This window comes from Sarcophilus harrisii, chromosome 3 (assembly GCF_902635505.1).
Source record: "Sarcophilus harrisii chromosome 3, mSarHar1.11, whole genome shotgun sequence".
In the NCBI taxonomy this organism is placed as follows: domain Eukaryota; kingdom Metazoa; phylum Chordata; class Mammalia; order Dasyuromorphia; family Dasyuridae; genus Sarcophilus; species Sarcophilus harrisii.
Window position 1 is genome coordinate 496,363,935 of NC_045428.1, and position 19,372 is coordinate 496,383,306.

At 39.2% G+C, this 19,372-nt stretch overlaps 1 protein-coding gene across 1 annotated transcript in view; it reads right to left on the reverse strand.

Annotated features, from left to right (window-relative positions):
* MYO7A (myosin VIIA) overlaps nucleotides 1-19,372 on the reverse strand; it is a 154,237-nt gene that overhangs the window by 91,400 nt on the left and 43,465 nt on the right. Inside the window, exons 11-16 of the mRNA XM_031961342.1 lie at nucleotides 15,688-15,830; nucleotides 14,575-14,785; nucleotides 13,060-13,195; nucleotides 11,228-11,334; nucleotides 7,835-7,891; nucleotides 1,694-1,831 (exon numbers count right to left, since the gene is read on the reverse strand). Of these exons, the coding sequence (XP_031817202.1) occupies nucleotides 1,694-1,831; nucleotides 7,835-7,891; nucleotides 11,228-11,334; nucleotides 13,060-13,195; nucleotides 14,575-14,785; nucleotides 15,688-15,830 (792 nt within the window). The remainder of the gene's footprint in view (nucleotides 1-1,693; nucleotides 1,832-7,834; nucleotides 7,892-11,227; nucleotides 11,335-13,059; nucleotides 13,196-14,574; nucleotides 14,786-15,687; nucleotides 15,831-19,372) is intronic.

A 19,372-nucleotide genomic window follows, 5' to 3' on the forward strand; every position in this document is an offset into this window, starting at 1 on the left:
TCTAAAAGCATAATCCTAAATCACTTAATATCTTTAGACCTCAAAATCTACCTTTTAAAATTAAGGTGGGGAGAAGGGAGCAAGGTGATTTTCTACTCTGGGGATCAATCTTTTCTTATGTCAAGGTTTTTCCTGGAAGTCCAATGAAACCTATGGAGTCCTCAGAATAATGTTTTTAGATGCATAAAAAAGTAGTACATTGGATTATAAAGGAAGCCAAATATGTTGAAATACATCTTTACACACACACACACACACATATTTAAAACCAAGTTCATGAAGATCACAGTCAAAGTTGTTCTCAGTCATTTCAGTTATGTCCAACTCTTTGTAACCCTATTTGGGGTTTTTCTGGCAAAGATGCTAGAGGGTCCCTTTTATTTCTGGAGTAAGTTCTAAGGTTTCTTATTGCTCTGATATCCCATATTCTGTTATTCTGATTCACTTTCTGAAGAGGACATTGTCTTTCAAAATCTAATTACTGATAATTGTTCCCAATGAGTCATTGTCACCTAGTTCCTCAATTACTTTGAAATGGCTCTGACATCATTTCTTAGTCAATAAATATTTCAGAGAAGTTTCTCATCCCCATGACTTCCCACTCCCCAGTCTAATTTGCTATCTAAGAACCAAGCACAAACCTAATTTGAATTGGGGGGAGGGGCAATTTGGGCTTTGCCCTAGAGTGATAAAATTTGTACATGCACTCAGCGGCAGAAGCTGTCTTAATAATAAATTCCTTCTGCTTATTTGCTTCTTCGATTACTTTCTCATTAATAATTAGAAAGCCAGTTTGGAACAGTTTATGTGCCTTGGGTGAGGTACACTTTTGCCCTCTGCTAAAATTGTTAGTTGTAACTGAGTTCATTTTAACCCACTCAAGTGACCAAGATGAAATAAATAAGTGTTGACAACAGCATCATCTAAGAAGAGAGACATGAGGAAATATCTCCCAAAGAAAAAAAATTCTAGGAGCAAAACTGACTGCGATGAACTCAGAGGAGAAGACCTCTTCTGCTTTTCCTAGCTTATTGATGCCAATTGATGCCTCCCTCTGCTTAATTTCACTAGAGATCAATGCCCTAGTTCTGTGTAACTATGGGTAAGGGATGTAAAATGTTAATTTTAATAATTACATTATTTCCCTCATAAAAATTATTGACAAAGTGTTTTATAAACATTAAAAACTTCATAAATCTGAATTATTATCAACACCAACAGCAATATAATTATTCCTAATGTTCTCTGGGCTTGAAAATTATATGATCTAAGCTTTCTCCCAGCTCTGACATTCTGTATTCTAAGGTCCTTCCCAGTTCTGAGATCCTATATTCTAGGCCCCTTTCAAGTTCTGGTATTATGTGTTCTAAGATTCTAGTTCTGACATTCTAGATTCTAAGGTCCTTCCCAACTCTGACACTGTTTATTCTAAGGTCCTTCCCAACTCTAATACCATGTATTCTAAGGTCTTTCTCAGCTCTGACATTCTGTATTCTAAGGTCCTTCCCAGCTGTGATAGTCTCTGTTCTAAGTAAGGACCTTCCCAGCTCTGAAAGTCTGTATTCTAAGGTCCCTTCAAGCTCTGACATTCTGTGTTCAAAGCTTCAAGTTGTTCTCCAGCAGGTGCCGACTTGACCTACCCTTGTCATTCCTCCCTCCAGCTCCCCCATAATCCTCCCTTCCTGTTACTCACCATGGGCTTCTTGAACTCATTGGGCTTGATGCAGCGAACGAAGAAGGGCTGGCAGACGCTGAGGGTTCGCATCAGCAGCTCCAGGGAGCGTTTGAACTGACTGCTGAGAGTAGGGGAGCGCTTCCTGGTCTCTGCTCCCTAGCACACGACAGGAGCAGAGGGAACTGGTCAGACTCAGGAAGGGGAGGAGTGACAGTTGGGGGTGGGAGTCGGGGGAGGCTTTTCCTCCCCCATCCCCTACAGACCCTGAACCCAGGCAGGACTCAGGGAAGGGAAAGGAAAGGAAGGAGGTCAGCAGAGGCCAGGGACACAGCCTGAGAGAGCCCAGCTGAGGGAATGGGAAATGGAAGGGGCTGGGGCCAAGCTTTTTATTTCCCCTCTCTTTGAGGCAATTTCTCTGTTTTTGAGCTTTTTTTTTTTTTAAATTAGAAACCCACAGAAGGGCAAAGCTGTAGAGTAAGAGAATCTGAATTTGAATTCTGACTTTAAATTTTACTGCCTATATGGGGTGTCCCAAAGATCTTAGTGCAGTTTAAATCTTTAATAGCTCAGAGTTAATTTTTGTGACGCATCACCACAAATCACCAGCCTTCAGTGTTCTCCCCTAGAAAATCTCTTTAAGCTCTCTTTTGGCTCAACAGTTGTGTGACCTTGGACAAATCATCTGTCCTCTGGGCAGAACTGTATGTTCTGTATGAAAACAAACATTTTTGAGAATTTGCATAGACAGATAAAGAATGAAGTGAACAGGAGTAAAACAGCATTTGATACAATAACAACAAATGCCTTAAGTACACTGACCAATCATGATCCCAAAGGATCATGAGATACCTACTACCGAGCCTCTCTGAGTGCTGACACACACACACACACACACATATATATATATATATATATATATATATATATATATATATATTATATGAGTTAAGTGACTTGCCCAGGGTCACACAGTTAGGAAATGTTAAGTGTCTGGGGTCAGATTTGAACTCAGGTCCTCCTGACTTCAGGGCTGGTGCTCTATCCCCTGCACCATCTAGCTGCCCCCAGCCATATATATATTTTTAAACATGATCTGTTCGGGAATTTGTTTTGCTTGACTATGCATATTTTTTTGCAAAGAATTTTGCTTTCTATTTTTTTTGCCCAAGAAGGTAAGAGAGAAAACAGATTTTCTTCCATTAAAAAAATAAAAATTTAATGAAAAAGAAATATGGGTCTTAATAATAAGGAAACATTTATATAGGACTTTAAGGTTTCTCAAGTGCTTTGCAAATACTACTTTATTTGATACTAGAAGCAAGTCTATGAGGTAGATATCCCCATTTTATAGATGAAGAAAGTAAACCTGAAACAAATTAAGTGATTTGCCTAATACCAAATAGCTACTAAATGTCTAAATTCAGCTCTTCCCAATTCCAAATATAAGGATCTATTCATCATTCCCTATCTAATTCCCTCTGCTTCCCAAGTGAAATCATAAGATTAACAACAAATTCATGTTTCTATTATAATTTAATGTGATATGTTTGCCATTAACATTTATGTTATTATTTCTATTATTAATGATCCTATGACTTCAAGTTTATCTTGGCCATATGGCCTTTACCCACTACCCTTTGGATTCATTTTTCTCTGAGCCTCAGTTTCCCTACCATTCAATTCTATCACTTAGTGATCTTACAACTAGCTGTGTAGGGAGTGAGGGTTAAGTGAGGAGCTGGAAGGCAGGTAGAGGAAAGCTATTCAAGGGAAGGGCCAGGAGACATTTCCTCCTAGAAAAGAAAATATAAAACATTGCCAACACCCTCTGAAAGGGATTGTCTCAGCAGTAGATTAGTTCTGCTTTAGCCTCTCTAGGGCAGAAGTAGAAGCAACAGAGATGAGGCATAGGGAGGCAGTTTTCAGGTTTTCAACATAAAGATGGCTCTCTTAACAATCAAAGCCAATCCAAAGCAGAATAGTCTGCTTCTGTAAGAAATGAACTCCTCATCCCTGGAGGTATCCAAGGAGTGACTGAAAGATATCCTGAAGGAAGGCTGTCCTGAGCTAGATCAGCTGAGATCCCTTTTCTGATTCTGAGAATCTAGGGATTCTAAGATCCTCAAGTCTCACTAGGTGGCTCAGGACAAAGGGAGAGAAACATGCTAGAAAATAAATGAGAATGTTCTGACAACCCACCTGGCTGTCCCAGGTAAAGCCAAGATCTCCTCCCCTTCCTGAGGATCCCCTATTGGCCAGCCCTGAGTCCTTATTTTAACTGATCTCATGACCGTTAATGAGATTTGCTCAGTCAAATCCTCTAGCGGAGGAATGTAAGGAGCTGGGGTGTGGAGGAAGGGATATTAGAGAAGTAGGCTAATCTTTACTGAGCTGTACCTCCTGGGAGGTGGGGAGGGGGGAACCTGCCTTCCAGCTGCCTCTGGGGTTTCTCTCTGGAGGACTGGTTACTGCTCCCTACTTGTTACTACATTTCCTACTATAAACTTAGTTTGATTCCTCAAACACCAAACTCCAGTTTTCAATGATAGTCATCCACACCTGGAAGACTCTCCATCTACCTTTTTTTCAAAGCTCAAAGCTCATCTTCCACAGCAGATTTTCAGAGTCCTCTTAGATACGAGTGCCTTCCTCTCAGATTACTTTCCAGTTTCTCTGTATATAACTTGATTATACCCAAAAGTCTTTAAAAGCTTAACTAAGACTTTGGGGATGCCCTGTACATCCCTATTGTCTCCCCCATAGGAATATGAGCTGCTTGAGGGTGAGGTATATTTTTGCCTTTCTTTGTTTTAATTAGCACAGTGCCTGGTGCATACTAATGCTTTATAAATGCTGGCTTACTTGCAACCACTTCCCTGGAGGGCTGCTGTGAAGAAAGATCTGTATGAATTAGAAAAGTGGTAGAGAAATGAGAGCTGTTATCACTCCTTTCAGAATGGTTTGAATGCCAAGTCTACCAATGATTTGTTGGGCAAGTCACAACCTTTCTAGTCTTTAGCGTCTCCATTTGTAAAATGAGGCTATTCATCCCTGACATGTCTCCCCCAGGGGCCTTTTGTGATGAACCAAAGGCAAAAATGTATGTATAAGCCCTTTACTGGGCAGAGCAGAAAGATCATACAGAATGTAATGATGTGTGTAATATATATTGCATCACTTGCTGACGGGAGGAGGGGATAGGGAGAAAGGAGTGAAAAAATTAGAACACAGGGTTTTGTAGGGATGAATGTCGAAAATTCTCCAATATATATTTTGAAAATAAAAAGCTATAATTTTTTATTTTTTTTTTTTTGCTAAGGCAATTGGGGATAAGTGACTTGCCCAGAGTCACACAGATAGGTTAAGTGTCTGAGACTAGATTTGAACTCAGGTCCTCCTGACTTCAAGGCTCGTGCTCTATCCACTGCACCACCTAGCTGTCCCCCAAAAGATATATATATATATATATATATATATATTTTTTTTTTTTTTTTTTTAAGTATGCTTCAGTCTTAAAAGAAAAAAAACTAATGATGGGTCATTATTCTAGAGTAGGGCATCTTAAATTTTTTCTACTTTTGACCCCTTTTCAATAAGAAATTTTTATATGACCCTGGGTATATAAGTATGTAAAATAGGTATACAAATCAAACATTTACTGCTAATAAATCATAATCTAATAATATTTAATAAATAATAATCTAATCTCCAAGGTCCCTTTTCAGCTATTATGTTTTATGTTCCAAGCCCCCCTCCAGTTCTAATGCTGCAGGATTTTAAGAGATTTCTCTCTCTCACTTTGGCTTCAGTCCCTTCCCTGGCCCTGAGTCAGGTAAGAGAATGGGGAATGGAGCTGGGGTCAGAGAGAGGCATTCCCACTTTGGAACCCTGTCTCAGTGGATTTTCTCTAAGTTAAGATTCAGAGTTATCAATCTGGGTATCTGACCCAATCTAGATGACCCTAGGAAGCCCAAGGATTCCCTTTGCACCTGCTGGGAGTTCCCTGGCAGAGAATCAAGCAGTTGCCTAACCCAGTTTGCTAGCATTTCTATTTCCCAAAGAGAGTTGCTGGCCAGGGGCCCAAACTCTCAGCTTCAGAATTTAGAAATGAATACATAGAAAGGAAAAAAAATCAATTCCATGGCTGAAAAACAGCCATCTCCCTCACACAAAGCCTCAGAAAAAATGCTGGACACTCATTCATAGTACCATAAGCTAGCTAGTGTAATAGAATAAACCCTGTACGAGTCAGGAAACCTGGGTTTTAAGTAAATCATTGTCTTATCTAAATAATCTCCTTGGTGAAATGTGGGAATTGTCCAAAGGACATCTAACCTATAATTAATTCAGTATCTAACATCCTATTATTCTAAAATCTCTTCAAGTTCTTATACTGGATGTTCTAAGTTCTCAAGTCCTTTCTAAGGACAAAGGAATGTTAAATTCTGGTTCTGATTCTAACCATTAACTTATCATATGACCTTGACCAAGCCAAGATCCCCTCCCTGAACTCCACTTTCTAATAAAAATAAGCCTTTCCATCTGACTTCTCAGGATGGTCATGAGAATCAGATAAAATGAAAGATGTGAAGTGACAGGCAGATACGAAACCTTGGGCACCAAAAGGTATGTTTCAATAGATCTTATACCTCTGAAACCATATATTTGAAGGTCCTTTCCAAATCTGACATTTAACATCTATGTGGTATATATTCCCTTTCAATTCTGATGTTCTATGTTCTAATATTTTTTGTTCTAAGGTCCCTTCCAACTCTCATACTCTATCCTAAGGTTCCTTCCTCTTCAGACATTCTATATTCTAGGACTTCTAGCTCTGACATTTTCTGTCTTGTGTTCTAAAGTCTGCTCTGACATTCTGTGTTCTAAAGCCTTTTCTAACTCTGACATTCTATGAATTTAAGCATGTATAATTTCTCCAACCTTTGATCTCTTAGTATGAGGGCTTGTCCATAGATTACATATTGCTTATACTTTAGTGTCCAGTATGATGTTCTTTGTTCTAAGACCTCTTCCAGCTGATATTTTGAGTTGTGTGTTCTAAGGCCCCTCTTAGTTATGACATTCTATAATTCCAGCATGGATGACTTCAACCTTTGACTATTATCTTGAATGGAGGAGGACTTGTTAACAGAGTAAACCTATCAACCACTATTGGGGAACCACTGTTCCCCTGTGATTTGCCTTGTTACCCAAGAAGGGATTCTGTATTCTTTTCCAGTGTAGAGATTTTCGTTTCTAGATTAACAACAGGTTTAGAGTACCATTACAACTTCTGGGGGGAGCCCATCTGCACTGTCATCTCCATCCCAATCTTCACCCCAGAAGTTGAGAAAGTGTATATCCATGCAGGGAAAGCCAAGATAGAATGTGGCACTGTGGTGTACTTTAATGCAAACTCTGTGGATGAGTAAAGTACTTTTTACACCTTAAAAGTATTATAAAAATGTGTTGTTACTCTTATTAATATTTTGCTCCAGATTTGTAGAAAGAATTCCTGGTGTGAAAACTTTCTGTGAATGCAAATTATCAACTCACCTATGAGATATAGTCTTAGAGTGTTCCCTGGGGTGTTGAAAAGTCAAATGACTCACCCCTCATCACACAGTTGGCAGGAATTAAGATTTAAACCTAGGTCTTTCTGATTCTAAGGTCAGGTGTCATTAATCCACCACATAAATGCTCCTTTATTATTACTAACAGTTTTGAGTTAGCTCAGGTTGCCCTTCTGAACACTATTGTAAAGCCCTCCATTCTTCATTACTTCTATAAGACTTGGGGGTGGCTAGATGGCATAATGGATAGAGCATCAGCCCTGGAGTCAGGAGGACCTGAGTTCAAATCCAATCTCAGATAGTTAAATACTTACTAGCTGTGTGACCCTGGGCAAGTCACTTAACCCCAATTGCCTCACCAAAATACAAAACAAAAAAAACCCCCAAAACTTTCCCTCTTCCATATCTTCTACCTAATTGTCACCCACACAGCAACCAGCAAGCTCATGGCACTCAAAGGCACACCCCTCCTACCCAACTCAAAGCACCTCCCCCAGTTCCCCAAGCAAACCCAGGAGTCCAACCCAGAGCCCAGAGCATGGGCTTTGGGGGATGTTCTTAGCACTGCTAACTATAGTATTTTTACCTTTGTTGAGGAGGCTGCTGACTGGCCAAAAGAACCGGATGCATAGCCACAGAGAAACTATGGGAGCAGGGGGAGGGGAAGGGCAGGACAGAAGACAGAAAGGGTGGGAAATAGAAAAGGAAAAAAAAATACAACAAAAGTGAAAAGAGGAAGTCCTAGACCTAAGAGAGAGTCCTGAAATGGGGTTTCTGGCTCTGTCCCAGTGCTGAGAATACTGTTTGATTATGATGGGGGAGAGGGGAGGGAGCATAAGAGTTTGAAGGCAATATAGTTGGCACTTTTCTTCAGGGTTCAAGAAGAGGGAAAGGGGTACAGCCCATGCACTCAATTTACAAACCCCACTAAATATCCAGTATTAGGACTCCATGCTTGAGTGAAGAAAGGAAGAAAGATGAAGGAAGAGGAAACAGAAGAGAAAAAAAGAGATAGGAGAGAGGGAGGGAGGGAGGAAAAGAGAAAATGAAGAAAAGGAGGAAAAAAGAAGAAAACAGCAGAGAGAAAAAAAATGAGGGAAGGAAGAAGGGAAAAAGAGGAAATAAAGAAGAGAAAGTGAAAGAGGAGGGAGGGGGAAAAAGAGGAAAGAGGATATCCTATTCTCATTTCAAATGCCACATGCCTAAATCAGAATGCATTATCATTTCTTTTAAATCTGCCATTTTACTAACTTCCCTATTTCTACTACTGATCCCACCATTTTCTGGGTAAATAAGGCTCAGAATGTCAGCTCTGACTCTTTCCTCTTCCTAATTCCCCTGAAATAGAATCCAGTCCAAGTAATTCTTGTTTCCATTCTCCTTTTCACTTTTATAGCGACTACTTTAGTTAAGGTCCTTAGCACCTCGTCCCTGAACTAATCTGGACTCCACATTACTCTCCTTACTTCCATTCTCTCCAATCTTTAATCCATCCTTTACACTACTGCTAAAATATCTTTCCTTCACCTTAGTGAACACATCGTGTCCAATGGGGTACTTTTATCTCTAAGCAGGTAAATAACTCCTTGTTATTATTTAATCATCTTCTATCATGTCCGACTCTTCGTGACTCCCTTTGTGGGGGAAGGGGCGGGGCTTGGCAGAGATACTGGAGTGGATAGCCATTTCCTTCTCCAGCTCATTTTACAGATGAGGAAACTGAGGGAAACAGGGTTAAGTGGACTTGCCCAGAGTCACATAGCTAGTAAGTATCTGAGGCCAGATTTGAAGTCAGATCTTCCTGATTCTGAGTCCAGCACTCTATCTACCTGAACTAATTCTTATATCTTTATAGTCTTAATCTCTCTCTCTCTTGAATTCCAGTCACGTAATATCAACTGTCCCCTGACCATTTTCACCTGGACATATTTATTTGTAGGCTCAGTATATCATCCATACATTCTCCAAACTTCTCTGTTTCTGTTAATGGCAATGCCATCTTTCTAGCCACCAAAGTCAGCAACTTTGGAGTTATCTTTGATTCTTTCCTTGTCCTTAACTCCACTCCACCCCCCCCCCAATATTCAATTAGTGCCCAGGTCTTGTCATTTCTTCTTCCACAACTTCTGTCCCTCTCTTTCCTTTCCACTCAGTCTCTACCCTGGTCCATACCCTCAGTTACTTCTTAACTATACGTGGCTGTTATCATTGTCGTCTCCCTGCTTCAATTGTCTGCCTTTTCCAACCCATCCTCCTCATAGCTGCCAAACTGATATTGCTTAAAAAAAGATTTGCTTGTATCCTCTCTATTCAAAATTTTCAATGGCTCTATCTTGTTTCTAGTGTAAAATCCAAAATTATTTTATCTTTGTATTCCCACTTCCTAGCATAATGTATAGTACATATCCCACACATGATAAATGCTTATTGAACCTAATCAAATTGTTATAGGAGGGAGAAGGAAAGAAAGGGAGAGCAAAAAATGAAGAGGATAGATGAGAGGGAAATGGGGACTGTGACTGTAGAGGAAGGAGGAAGAAGACATGGAGTTAGTACAGGAACAAATGTTCCAACTCAGATGTGGGAAAACAGAACTAAACTTGTCAAGAAAAAAACATAGAACTGCGGCTCCCTCTCCTCCAATTCTCACCCTCTTTAGTCCCCTGCTCCCCCTTCAATTCAAGTTGTCCTTCAGTTCTCCCCATTCACCCAGCTATATCCAACTTTTAGACCTTTCTCAGCTGTCTGGTGGAAATGCATGTGTCTCCGCTTCAGGGACAGAAATTTTACCTTATATCTGTGGCCATCCATCTATGCATCACTCCCTTAATATGTCTATTCATTCTTCCTTACTTTATTCCACTCATTTGTGTATTCATCCATCTACCCATCCCTCTGTCCATCTATAATTCATCCATCCATCCATCTATCTGCCCAGGGGTGTGCTGTTGCCAGCTCCTATCAGGTCCCAAAAATAAATTATTAAATTTTCAGTGTTAGTATTTACACTTCAGAAATTAGCACTAAAGGAAGGGTTGAAAAAAAAATGTTACTAATGCAGATTAAATTAAAAGGATGTCATGCATTTTCATGAGCTATTTGTTAAACATTTATCAGCACATCCCTGCATCCATCTTTCTTTCTATCCATTCATTCTTCAGGAAGAGCCCAGAAAAAAGGGCTCACAGTTGAGGGGGAGAAAGGCCAAAAAGAAAGCAAAACAAATCCAACCCTGCTATATAGATGACATAATGGGAGGAAGGGCTAGTCCAATGGAAATTCTTACCAGTCTATTTGTGCCTGTTGAAATCTGGCATCAATTTTATCAACATTATCCTCACTGCTCCCTAACCCACTCTTCCCCCAGTTATTCTGAGTCTCATGGGAACTAAGAAACATTTTTTCTGGAGAAAAAAAAACAGGAGAGGAAGACTCCACTGTGTGAAAGACAAAGTATAAAGACCAAAGTCATGGGCAGATTCCAAGAATATTTTTTGCACACCTTAACTTTACCAACTTATATATAAAGGAAAGAGTGAACACCACTAAGGAAGAGATCTCAGTTTTGGAAAACTTCCCAACATCTTCCTTCCAGCTCAAATACTATATATTTCATGGACATTCCAATTATCACATTCTGTGTTCCAAAGTCTCTTCCAACTCCAGCATTTTGTGTTCTTATACTTTCAAGATTTATACTTTTGAAGATTCCTTCCAACTATAACAATCCATTTTCTACGTTCTGAGGCTACTTTCAGCTCTGGTATTCTATGATTCAATCCTGCTTCCGTCCTCAATCCTCTGTCTTCTGTGAATCTAACCAGAGTTGACCTGTTAACATTTGGCACACCTGCTCCCATCTATCCCTTCCTCCAGACTTCCTCCCCCTTCCAATAGTACCCTCTCCCAAGCCCAGGGTGGGAAGGAGGTGAATTTGCAGATGGCCAGCCAGGGGCCCCTATCCCCAGACACCTGTTACCATGGCAACGTCGGCCTGGAAGATCTGCTTGACAAACTTGTTCCTTGAGGAATGGACCAACTGTATGATGTCACCATGGAGAGTGTCCCGGTTTTTCTCCAGGAACCCTGTAGAAGTGGGGAAAAGTCACAGGAAAAGTCACCTCCTACTCTAAGAACTACTCCTGCCCCTATCAAAATAAAATGCACTAGGGTTGGTATGGCTAGGGTGGGGGAGGTTTGAATTTTCAGAACTACAAGGGACCTTAGAGGTTGTCCAGTCCAACCCGCTCAACCTTCAGAGGTGGACCCTGAGCTTGAGAAGAAGCTGTCTTGGGCAAGGTCACACAGGGAATTGTTGGCAATTTCATCATGGCAGCATTGCTTGGGGCAGGTGCAGTGGAAAAGGAGGAGGTGAGGAATTTTATAAATGACAAAATTGAGGCTCACAGATTAGAGGTGACTTGCCTGCAATCATCTGGATAATAAATGGCAGTAGGATTTAAACTCGGGTCTTCTTTCTGAACCTAGCATCCCTTCCACTATACCATATGTCTTTGTCCTCTTTTTTGACTTTGTCGCTCTTTTTCTGTTTCTTATTCATGTATCTATATCTATATATACATATAGAGGTATTCCACATAAATATATAGAAAAACATTATATAAATATATTCACATATAAACACACACACATCTATATATATATATATACTCATATACATATATAGGGACTCCATATATGTATATATTTTATATGAAAACTAAATGTATATATGTATATACATGGAGTACTTATATGTATGTATATATGTGTATTGGTGTGCACACATCATAAATTAATATTTGTATTTGTATATATACACATGAATATAAATATCTATGTGCCTGTATATATTACATGGTGTTATGAGTGTATCACATATGCATGTGTAATATATACACACATACATACATACAGAGAACATGTATGCATGTGTGTTAGATATTTATATAATGTTTGTATGTGCATGTACATGTGTATATGTGTAGACATCTATATAATATGCCTATGTATAACAGCTATGTGTATAAGTATGTGCAGTTTGTACACATACACACACATGCACATTCCAATACATGTTTATTAAGTACCTATATGTGTGTTTGAGTGTATATATGTGTATAAATTATTTGTACATGTGTATATGTGTGTGAGTGTGTGTGTGTATATGTGTGTGTGTAATTTTTCCCAATTCTGCTGGAGGAGGACAGAGCCCATCCAAAGTTGAGCTGGAACTAGCTTGTACCATTTTAGGAAAGCTGATTGTATGTTCTCTAAAAGCACTGACCTTTTAGAAATCACCAAATGCTGAAATGATGGGGTTAGATGAGATATTTAAAACACAAAACTCTTAGCTCTAAATATTATAATCATAAATTGCAGAGAGGCAAATTGTCTTGATGGAACAAAAAACTTCCTAATGATTAGAGCTAGTCAAAGACAGAATGAACTACTTCAAGATGTAATCAGCTCCCCAACATAGGAAGTCTTCAAATGTTGGATTCCATATCTCTGAATTCCCTCTTACCTCTGAGCTTCTGTGATTCTATGGTCAGCTCCCCCCTCAAGAGACACGAAGAAGGAGTTATGGGTAAACATAAGATTCCAGGACATTTCTTGTTCCCAGGGACCTCCCTGCCTCCCTCTTTTATTAACCGACTTCCAAGGATGGGGGGGGGGGGGCGGTTAACAAAAACTGCTTGCTCCCTCCCTCCACCTATGGTTTACAACTAGGTTTGCAACCACTACAAACAGAACCTCCTCAAAGCAGTTTGAAGGTTCCTTGAGTCCCAGGCGTTCAGGAGCAAGTACCTTGTGTCTCATAGTAGACAATTCCAGCAAAATGATTGATTCCAAACTGAGTCTCATGGTTGTTCTTTGGTGGGATGTAGTTGTTGTTGAGCTTGTGCTGAGAGTTGAGTTTATGCAACATGGTTGTATCCGTTCCCTGCAGAGATCAGGTCTCCACTGTTGAACCAGTCCCATTCCTTTCCTCCTTCAGTTTACACCACCTTCTCCTACACCACCACCAGGTCCCTGATTTCAGTTCTGACTCAATCCATTTTTGACCAGTAGAATCTGGGATAAGTTATTTCTCATGACTCAGTTGTGTCCCCTCCCATCAGCTTCTCTGCTTGGCTGACTTTAACAACATCATGTCTTCCCCCAACTGAAATTTCATCATCTTGGTAGATTTGTCTTTAAGATAGCCTCAATACCTCCTCAGTACCCTCAGCTGCCTCTCTACTCTAATTTGAGGACTAAAGGAGAGCAGAAAATGTAAAGCCTTCTTTTATAGAGGTTTCAGAATGCTCCAACCATTTTCCACAGCTGCTCTACTTCATTTTGATTTTATAAACATATTGCCTGGGAAGGGTGACCTCTGGTGACTCACCTGTACCTCCTTTCAGTTTTTCTGTATTATTTCCACTATTAGATTATAAGCTCCTTAGGGCAGAAATTGTCCTTTCTTTTTTTTTTTTAAATTTATATTCCCAGAATTTAGCACTGTGCCTGGCATATAGTAGGTGCTTAATAATTGTTTATTGATTATGGTGACGACCTTGATCTGTTGGTAAAACATTTTATGTCATAAGGTCCCTTCTAGCACTAATATTCCATAATTTAAAACAGTGACTCTCAAAGTATAGTCTGATTATTCTTGAGGATCTATAAGACCCATTCAAGGAAGTCTGCAAATATGATGACTTCATAATAACATTTAGATGTTTTCATTTCTAATGCTATAAATATCAATAGCTATAAACCACATATAAGATAATATAATAATATAAGAGCTCTCTGCATAATATTCAATAATTTAAACATAAAAGGAGTCCTAAGACCAAAAACTTTTGAAAACTGTTATTCTAGAATGTTTACATAATAATATGCACTTTGCTTTTACTCTTTCACACATCTCCCATGGTGGTGGGAATACCAGCCACCATGAAGTGGAGTGTGGATACCCTTCCCCTCTTGCTTTTCCTCTTTTGGCCATAGTCAAAACCCATCCAGTCATCCAGGCTGCTTAACTGCTACACAGTTCATAGAGCTTGTGAACATGAGAGTTGTTAGCTCTACTGTTTTCCAGTGAGATGGAGGACAACTAGGTCTACGTCTGCCCTGACACCATCGCTCTCTCCTAAGGTCCTCCTAGATGTTCTAAAAATCTGTGATCTAAGAGCTCTTCCAATTTTAACACAAAAATTTCTGAATTTTCCTGGGATATGATGAATGGGAAAGGAATGGTACTCTAAACTCTGCTCCCAATCCCTCCCCTGTTAACACAAAAACACACATACATTCACACTCATGCATACACACCTTAGGGAATTTGCTCTCTTCATCAATAAGGGAGATGATGTTCATGGGCTTATTGGCAATCATGTCCAAGGCTTCCTGGTTGTCAGTGAACTCGATATGGAGCCAGTCAATGTTCTCCAGGTTGTATTCTTCCTGCTCCAGTTTGAAGACATGCCGCACAAAAAACTGTTGCAGGTTCTCATTGGCAAAGTTGATACAGAGCTGCTCAAAACTGGAGGCCAAGGAAAAAAGGAAGAAGGTAATTATGGAGAAGGAGACAATAGGATAAGAAAGCCAGGATAAGACTGTAACCACTCTTTTCTCAAGAATGGAGACTCCTACTGGGTAGGGATGGGAGGTACTTAAAGATGAAAAGTTCTAGCTTTTCATTGTTATAATTTCATTTCCCATAAAAAAGTATGGGAATCATTGTATTAGATTGTATTAGAAAAAGCATAGGATTAGAGCTCAGAAGACCTGGTAATTTATCTTGACTCTGTCGCTATGTCAACAAATCCCTTCCTCCAAGTTTTAGGTTCTTCAGTTTAGAGCTAGAATGGGGTTTTAGAGATTAATTTACTCAGTCCTCTCATTTGACAGAGAAAGAAACTGAGCTCTAGGTAGGTAAGAGCAGTTCCCCAAGATCACACTTTAGAGCTAGAATCCTGGGCTCCTGACTCCTGGTACAGTGCTCCATACCTCACCTAAATTTTGCCTATAGAACTCTTGAACTTGCAGAGTTCTACCCAGTTTCTATGCAGAAACATAAGGCTTTCCACAGAGTAGTTACTTAAAAATATTTCCTGAATTTTTAAACTGAATATGCCATCCCTCCCATGCCTATTTTCCAAGGCAATTATTAGAATCAAATTTTGTATTCTTTTAATGTATTTGTCTTGATGGCTAGCCTTATGAACTGAAACCTAGAGAGAGACAGTCACAGAGCAGGAGGAACAGGGGCATGAAAGGAGCAACTTTGCACACCCCTAATGATCAGTTCAACTATAGAATTTAGATTTTGATGATATACACTCTTGATCCCTAAGACTCTTACAGCATGTGAACCTTGATTGCCCATTTACCCAACTAGACTTTAAGCCCTTTTGAAGGTAAGGATTGTGCCTGAGGCTGTACCTGTTCACAGTAAAGTTTTCAAAGCCAAAGATGTCCAAAAGACCAATTGATCTTCGTGTGTTTTTCACGCCTTGCGTCGGAGGTCTATAAATTGCAGCATTGATCTTGTCTACAATCCACACAAAGAGCCTCCCATAAATTCCCTGAAAAAAATCAAGATCATGTCTGGAAAAGAGGAATTCTCGTTTATCTTCTTCCCTGGTCAGATCACAGAAGAGTAATGATAATGTAAAGGGGTATGATGAGGGAAATCTTTGAGTAAATCTTGAGTAAGGAGCTCTCCAGTCAAAGTCATGAAAATACAGGGTAAGATCCTCTGTTAATTCCTAATCAAATGGAAGAAAATCCCCATTAAGTTAATGGACAAAAAGGAACTCTTAGTAATTGGCTGAATTAGACACTTCTCCTAGTAGCCTATAAAAGTCAGCTGATGATGCTGTTTGTACTTATTAGCTATGGAAGATTTGCTTTTTGATCTTTTTTTGTGTTTTCTTTCAGAGTACAACAAAGGGGAACACCTTTTCATCACTAGAAATAGCAGTGGCTACATGATAGGAGGAGATATGTGCTTATATGTATCTGAAAGTGAAGTTCAAGAGCATTCTTACTGGACCCCAAGATCTTAGGTAGGGGAAGTGGGATTTTTAATTCCCTCGGGAGGATAAGTGGAGAAGAGAGATTTTCTTGGCAATCATGATTTTGAGGACTGTCTCCAAATTCAAGAGCTACTGAATTTGAGTAATATTTATTAATACATTCTTGTTCCTATAGAGGAAAACCATGAAGTTACTTCAGATCTGATGAAGAGGTCTTTTGTGCAACAAGTTCCAAAGTATGTTTACCTTTTTGGGGTATCTAAGTATCTTTTGGGGTATTATGTATCTTTTGGGTGATATTGTGTCCTGGAGAGACTGTGTAGGACTCCATTGGAAAGAAATACTCTCAAGAATGACAGGGAGTGATCCCAAAATCATTCTTAATTTAATTTCCTTCCACTGCAAAGGAGAAGATGAGAGTGTATGGGGGGGAGCAAGATGCCAATGAGTTATTTTGAGCGCTTCTTCCCCCCCATATTTGTTCTTGGGCTTATGTGAAACCTTAGCATCTCATAGCTTTTCTTTAGAGGTAAAATAAAAATTATTTCATGTTTAATAGCCATGGTGTATGCTTCTATGTAGGACTTCACCATCCACATTTGGTACATGTTAGAGTTTTCCTAAAACATGTTATAATGAAGTTTTATTTTGGAGATTTTGCCAGATCAATTCAGGTGAGCCAAATGAGCCAAAGAAAGAACTTAACCTCTAAGGGTCAAGTTCCTAAGTTATGATACATGCTACATATGAGCTCAGAAATATCTCATCTCTAATAGAATGCTATATTCATTTCTTACTCTGCCTAAGAAAGTTCGATAGGCTTTTCACCTCTATTGTAAAATCATCTCACTGTTTTGCTACACAGACGAGTTCGTTCTGTCAACTGTTCTACAATAGCTCACTTAATTTCAGGAAGACGGGCTTTAATTCGTTTTGTCTGGTTTAAGGTTTGGTAATGATGCCCTTGAACTCCCCTTTCAGATCATTTATAAGCACATGACTCTTCCTGCCATGTGTTTCTGCTGAAAGTCACTATTGCTATTCCTGGTGGTGGGTAATAAAAACATTTCCCACTCTCACCTCTTTGCTATACCCTGAAAAAAGACCCAAAGCAAAGATCAAAAAGCAATTAGGTTAAAATAACAATTCACACTTAAATCATACTTCAAGCTTTGTAAAGCATTTTATACAAACCACGTCATTTGAACCTTACCATAAGCCTGGAAAGTTAGCTCTATCATTATCTTAATCTTACAAATGAAGAAACTGAGACACAGAGCAGTTAATTGACTTGCCCAAAATCACACAGCTTCTAAGTATCTGTGGTAGGATCTGAAACTAATTCTCCATGACTCCAAGTCAAACATTTGCCATATTGCCTGTTTAGTCCTATTTTGCATTCAACTTCAGGTATCACTTTTTTTAAAAAAAAATTTCTTTTGACTGATACCTGTTGTTTTGTAGAACATAGTCATTCATTACATCAAACTCTCCTCTGTAACAAAGAAAAACAATTAAGCACAATAGTTGTGGTTGTTCAGTCATTCAGTCACGTCCAAGCCTTCATGACCCTATGGACTAGAGCATACTAGGCTCTTCTGATCTCCACTATCTCCTAAAGTCTGTCCAAGCTCATGCTCATTACTTCCACGATACTATCTAACCATCTCATTCTCTGCCAAAAGCTTCTCCTTTCGATCTTTCCTAACATCAGGGTCTTTTCTAATGAGTCTTGTCTTCTCATTATGTGACCAAAGCATTTAAGCTTCAACTTCAGAAGCAAAACAAATTTACTACCTTTGAGAACACATCATATTCCACTTTTATGGTCCTTCCCCTAACTACTGAGAAGAGAGATGTGTATTTCATCATCTATTCTTTGGGACCAAGACTAGTCATTGCAATTAATCTAAACTGGGCTATCTATAGTGTTGTTTTAACTTACTTTCATTGAATACCCTCTTACCCTGGTTCTGCTCATTGAACTCTGCGTTAGCTCATATGAGTTCTCCTCTATAATTTATTATGGTACTATGGAATATTATATTTTTTTTCATGTACCACAACTATCCTGCCATCCCTCAATTGATGGGTACCCATTATGCTTTCAACTTTTTTGCTACTCAAAAAAAGTAGAAAATACATTTTAGAAGGAGGATTGATACAAATGGGCCTAAGTTCTCCATCCCCACCCAATGACTCACTGTGGCATGAATATGACTCCGGGTAGTCAAAAGCCACTAGAATAAAGCACAAAATGTCCTAGAACAAGGAGCAATAAAGAGAAGTAACAGGAAGGTAGATTTTGATTTTGGTAGAAACTCCCTAAATATCTGAGCTATCCCACGATGGAATGACACAGCCTTTCAAGTCATGGATTCCACATTATATGTAATGTTCAAGGAGATGTTGCATGACCACTTTGGAAGGATGCTGTAAGGGAAATTCCTGTTCAAGCAGGGGATGGATAAGGTGACCTCTGTCATTCATTCCCACTCTAAGATTCTCTGATTTATTTATTCACTTTGCCAATCTTGATTTCCCCAAGTTCATCAAAGTATTCCTTTGTGGACAGTGGAAAGTAGAAGAAGATTGAGAGCAGTGCATGCTGGAGCCAGCTCAATTCAGCTAACAAGAAACAATTGTTAGATTTTCAATGTGAACATTTTCACTTTGGAAATCAGCAAATGCTAAAAATCAGGACTTGATTTTTTGTTTTATTAATAGTCTAGGTAAAAAAAAGTGATGGAGAAAATGCTAATAATGAAGATTAAATCTAGAAGTATATCCTGAGCACATTTTTATTTTCTCAGAGAGCCAGTGGTTAAACATATTCTAGCACACTGCTGACTAAACCTCCAGAATAATGAGTAGCCTACTTAAAAAGGGATCAAAAGGAATTTATTTCTCCATGGTAGTCTAATGCTAGATCATGGGATACAGAAAGCTACCTGGGACTAATGAAAGTTATTGAATGTTGAGTGGTGAAGGAGGAAGGTTAATACGGCAAAACTTATGTTTTGGAAAAATCCCTAAGTGACTTGTCGAGGGTCATATAGTTTGTAAGTTACAGGGGTAAAGTTTGTTTC